Source organism: Gymnogyps californianus, chromosome Z (genome assembly GCF_018139145.2).
Source record: "Gymnogyps californianus isolate 813 chromosome Z, ASM1813914v2, whole genome shotgun sequence".
NCBI lineage: Eukaryota > Metazoa > Chordata > Aves > Accipitriformes > Cathartidae > Gymnogyps > Gymnogyps californianus.
The window spans coordinates 84,545,955-84,551,320 of NC_059500.1; the positions used below are offsets into that span (position 1 = coordinate 84,545,955).

Consider the following 5,366-nt stretch of genomic DNA (forward strand, 5'->3'; position numbering starts at 1 on the left):
GTGGCTGCCGGGGGCGGGGGGGGGGGGGGGCACGCCGGGGCCGCCGCGGGGGCACGGCGGCGCTGCCGGGGCTGCCGGGGCCGGGACGGCGGGGCGGCCGCTCCCGGCTGCCATTTCATCGCGCCGCCGCTCGGTCCCTCCATTTTCTCTCCGGCTGCCGGCGGTGCCGGCCCCGTCCCCGCCGCCGTCCCGCGCCCGCCGCCCCCTCGCCCGCCGCCCCCCCCCCTCCATGTAGCCCGGCGGCAGCCCCCCCCCCCTCCCCCCCCCCCGCTACACGCCCAGCCGCGGGGCCGCCTCCCGGCATGAGGAGCTGCAAGATGGTGCGGGTGGCCAGCGTGCTGGGGCTGGTGATGCTGAGCATCGCGCTCCTCATCCTCTCCCTCATCAGCTACGTCTCGCTCAAGAAGGACAACATCTTCGGCGCGCCCCGCGCCGCCGGCCCGGGGGGCCCCGCATGTACATGTTCCACGCGGGATTCAGGTGAGGGCGCGGCGCGGCTCGGCTCGGAACGGCCGGCCCGGGGGGGGGCACGGCCCGGCGCGGCTCGGGGACGGGGGTCCGCCCTTCCCATCCCATCCCTTCCCTTCCCTTCCCGCCCCCCCCCCCCCCCCGCCGGCCCCGCTGCCTCCCGTGCTGTTCCCGGGGAGAGCCCCGGCTCGGCGGGCGGGCCCGGCAAGGCCCCGCGGCCACGGCCCGAGCGCTCGGCGCAGCCCCTCGCCCGCAACGGGGATGCGGCTCCCCCCCCGCCCCCCCCCCGCGCCCCGCACCCTGCCCCCGCGCCCAGCCCCGGCCGTGCTCCGCGCTCCGCGGAGATGCCCCGCGGCCTGCGGGGAGCGGGAGGGACCCCCGGGGACGGCGGTACCGGGAAGGGCCCGGGCCGGGTGTGGGAACCGCAATGCCCCGGGGGGGTGCTGAAAGGCGGGGAGCAGCCCGACAGCACGCTGCCCGGCCCGGCATGGCTCGGCATGGCCCGGTACGGCCCGGTACGGGCCCGGTAAAGCCCGGCCCGGCGGGGAGCGGCGCGGCGCGGCCGGCGCTGTCCGCGGTGCTGATGCCGGCCGAGCCGGTGGGCGGGTCGGTCACGGCCGGTAACGGGCTGCGGGGGGGTGTGTGTGTGTGTGCGTGGGTCTGTGCGTGTGTGTGTGTGCGTGGGTCTGTGCGCGTGGGTCTGTGCGTGTGTGTGCGCGCGTGGGTCTGTGCGCTCGTCCCCAGGTCCCAGTTCGCGCTGAAGTTCCTGGACCCCTCGTTCGTCCCCATTACGAACTCCCTGACCCACGAGCTGCAGGAGAAGCCCTCCAAGTGGGCCTTCAACCGGACCGCCTTCGCACATCAGAGGTGAGCGGGCGGCCGGGCGCTGTGCCCCCCGCGGCCCCTTCTCGCCCTCCCAGGGGTGGTCCCCTTCCCCCCAGGATTTAAGAAAATACAATCAGGGACTGCTAAATACTCTGAGCTCGGAGTAATTTGCCAGCGGTGAGAGACAAAGGCTGAATCAGAGCATTTCCCCAGACGGTTACAGCTATCTTGGAAGAATTGATTATTTCAGAGCAGGACACCAGGCTGCAACACGCATTATTTTACCAAACAGAACGTGACCCAGTTTCCCGGGGTGCAAGTGAAATTGTCATTACTTCAAGATAAATGGCTGGCGTTTTAAAACTTGAAACAAATCGGGCTGCAACAGCCATGAAATGCCGTGCTCATGGAGGCCAAAACACGCCCAGCTAAACTTCCCAGCTAACGGCAGCTCTGAGCAAGTGCAGTGCTGCTCTGCCTTCCAGCTCCGCTCCGGCTGAGGGGGCGGGCACAGCGAGGGGTTCGGGTGGGGGCCTTCGAGCCCGGATCCACCAGAGACACTCTCCTTGTGCATCGCCTTCTGCCTCCTGTCCGCAGGTTGCGCTGACTTCCCTGCTGTGCGGCAATGGAAAGGGTTTCTGGGTTCCTTCAGCTTCCTCAAAGCTGCTCCGAACTTAATGGGAAGTAAAACGTGCTTTTGATTTTCTCACTGTGATGTGAACTTGGTGGTGTCTGGCCAGCCTCTTTTATTTATTGGCTTTACTGATATATATATATCAGTAAATATATACTTTATACACTTTATATATGTATATATTTACTGATACATATATATTAAAAATTTCTCTAAAAGAAAATAAAAACACTTAGGCATTTAAGATAGCTACTACCATCTTGGACTGTAATTTTGTCCTGACAAATGCCTGCTGTTTTAGAGACCGCCTTGTGACTCAGCTCACGTAGCCCACCGGAGCAGCAGGAACCCAGGCCCCTCAGCTCTGGGGCCGGGCAGCCGGCAGAGTCAGGATGGGGCTGCCGCGGCCCTCGGTGCTGGCGGGCAGGGCTTGGGCTTCTCGCCTCCCTTCTGGTCACCCTCCAGCACAGCAGGACGGGTAATGCCCTTCAGTGCCGACAAGCGCTGCCCGCTGCCCCTGAGGAGCCGTGGCCCGCAGGGAGGAGGAGGTGGCACTTTGCCTGCCCCATCCTTTCCCCGGGACCTCCCTGGCTGGTGTGACAGTGGCCACCCCTCAGTATCGCTTCATTCCCGGCACCACCAGCTCATCCTTCAGAAGTCTGTCTCTGTGCCACCCCTCCGATGATTTTAGCTAATGCCTCAGGATCTGCCTTTGCACTTCTCCGTCAGCCATGACCCGTAATTAGGGCACTCAGTGGGACTCCATTAACGCTTAGATATTGGAGGATGCGAGCTAGAAGAAAGGTTGTTTGTTTTCCATAAGCATGAGCAAATAAAGTGGTATTGGTTTTCTAATTTTATGCCCTGCTAGGGAAATTCCTGAGCAGGGTTGGTTTTGTTTGGTGTTTAAGTATCCCTAATAACCCTTGTAAAAATGCCAGCGTGCTTGCCCAAATAAGACATTAAGGAATTATATTTACGTAAACAGAGACAGCGACTGTCGCTTGTTTTTGTGATTCAAAGCTTCTTAATGAGAACACAAAAAATATATGTATTTAAAAATCAGCTCCTGTTAATTCAACTGAATGTCCTGGACCGCTTGGTTTTGCTTCCCATACCTCGTGGCAAGCACGGTACCCATCGTTACCAAAGATCCGCGGTCCGGTTCCAAGAGCGAAACGCAGGCGGAGGGCACCAGCAGAAAACCCACCCGGCAGGCCTGTATCCCAGCACAAGCAGAACTGGGTTGCACAGCACCCCTCGGCAAGGTGACTGTGGGAGGGGTGTGCTGTTAGCTGCACCCCTCGGACTTACACAGCGAAGCCAATGTTTTAATCCTGACACTGTTCCAAGAGACACGGACACATCCTTAGCTGGCGTCGGTCAGGGCCGCCCAGTAAAGCCAAGCGGAGCTCTAGGTGAGGAGCCAGCTCCATAATTCCTGTCTATTTATATTAATTTAAAAGCCATGGCACCACATTGCTCAGGAAACTACTTTACTACATTAAAAAAAAGAGAAAACTGTGAGTCTAGCTGGAAAGAAAATCTCTCCACCGCAGAAAGAGGGGAAATATAACTCCGTGTTTTCTTTTCTTTTTCTGTTTTATTTTAGGCAAGAAATCCTTCAGCATGTCGACGTAATAAAAAATTTTTCTTTGACCAAGAATAGCGTTCGGATTGGACAGCTGATGCATTACGATTATTCCAGCCATAAGTATGTTTTCTCTATCAGCAATAACTTCAGATCACTGCTTCCCGACGTGTCACCGATCCTGAACAAGCATTACAACATTTGCGCCGTGGTTGGAAATAGCGGGATCCTGACCGGGAGTCAGTGCGGGCAAGAAATAGATAAATCTGATTTTGTTTTTCGTTGCAATTTTGCTCCAACTGAGGCTTTCCAAAAAGATGTTGGAAGGAAAACCAATCTTACGACCTTCAACCCCAGCATACTGGAGAAGTATTACAACAATCTTTTGACCATTCAGGATCGCAACAACTTCTTTTTAAGTTTGAAAAAGCTTGATGGGGCCATTCTTTGGATCCCCGCTTTTTTCTTCCACACATCAGCAACGGTCACGAGAACACTGGTTGACTTCTTTGTTGAGCACAGAGGGCAACTAAAAGTCCAGTTGGCTTGGCCAGGAAACATAATGCAGCATGTTAACAGGTGTGTATTTTTGCCTTGCATTTAACTTGTCAAAATACGTCTCTCTCCTCTGTACAAATACAACTCTATTTATTTTTCTATTCATGCCTGATCCGGTAGGCACTGTCTAGCAAGTCAGGACCTGATACTGCTTGTTTTTAGAGCAAACGCAGTTTTGTTGTTGCTTCAGTAAGTATTTCAGTTACTTCTTTACAGATTTATACAGGGCGCAGCAGAGGTGGGTCGGTTGTTCGCCCCGGGGCACGGTCCATCACTGGGCTCTGCTCCTGCTGCTGCTTCCGCAGAGCCAGGAGGAGTACGGGGGAGCGGAGTGAGATGCTGCATAGGCAAAGCAGCGCTGATGGAAGAGCTTGCTCTTCCCGGCTAGCAAATAGGGATGCTGACAGACAGCTGCAGGGTGGTCCAAGGAAAACTGTAATAAATCAAAGGAGGATAACGTTGCCACCTCTTTAGCAAGTGCACACGTGAGCAGGAGCCAGTGAATCGTGCTTTTCTGGATAAGGCACTACCTCTCCTGATGAAAAACCAAAAACATTCAGAAGGGAATGACAAGAGACTATCGGTCAGAGTGCTGCTAAGGTTGTTTTGCACTCCCGGTCATTACAGACTGACCTGAAGAGCCATCTTTGCCTTCTTCAGGCTGTCAGCTCTCAGCGCTGATGGTCGCCAGGCAGTAACTTTTTTTTCTTACAGCAAACCTGTGGCATTACTTGCACCCCAGACTAACATGCTTTCATTTTTTTCACAGATACTGGAAGAACAAGCACTTGTCGCCCAAGCGGCTGAGCACAGGTATTCTCATGTACACCCTTGCTTCTGCCATATGTGAAGAGATCCATTTGTATGGATTCTGGCCCTTTGGGTTCGACCCCAACACGAGGGAGGACCTCCCGTACCACTACTATGATAAGAAGGGAACAAAGTTCACGACCAAGTGGCAGGAGTCCCACCAGCTGCCTGCAGAGTTCCAGCTGCTCTACAGGATGCACGGTGAAGGACTGGCCAAACTCACCTTGTCGCATTGTGCCTAAGAACCTAAATCTTGAAGTGCCAAATGATTGTCTAAAAAGTGCCCAAAACCGAATTAAACATTCTTCAGATACAATTCTAAAAAAAAAAAAACCCACCCTAAAATATTTTCCATAATATAAAGATGCTTTTTAGTCACCCTTGTCACTGCTCATCAAAGGGTTTAAGGATATTTAGCAGTGCAGAAGCATTTATCAAATTCTGTGGATGCTATTCATGCAGCAGCAAAGTTGAAATATT

The 5,366-nt window shown here is 55.3% G+C and overlaps 1 protein-coding gene across 1 annotated transcript; it reads left to right on the plus strand.

The window, feature by feature from the left end:
- The first annotated feature begins 302 nt into the window (after positions 1 to 302).
- On the plus strand, positions 303 to 5,128 carry ST8SIA3 (ST8 alpha-N-acetyl-neuraminide alpha-2,8-sialyltransferase 3). Its single transcript, XM_050913472.1, is given in 5 exon segments — positions 303 to 435; positions 438 to 480; positions 1,213 to 1,335; positions 3,540 to 4,097; positions 4,846 to 5,128. Coding segments are annotated over 5 exon segments (1,140 nt in total).
- Positions 5,129 to 5,366: the final 238 nt, after the last annotated feature.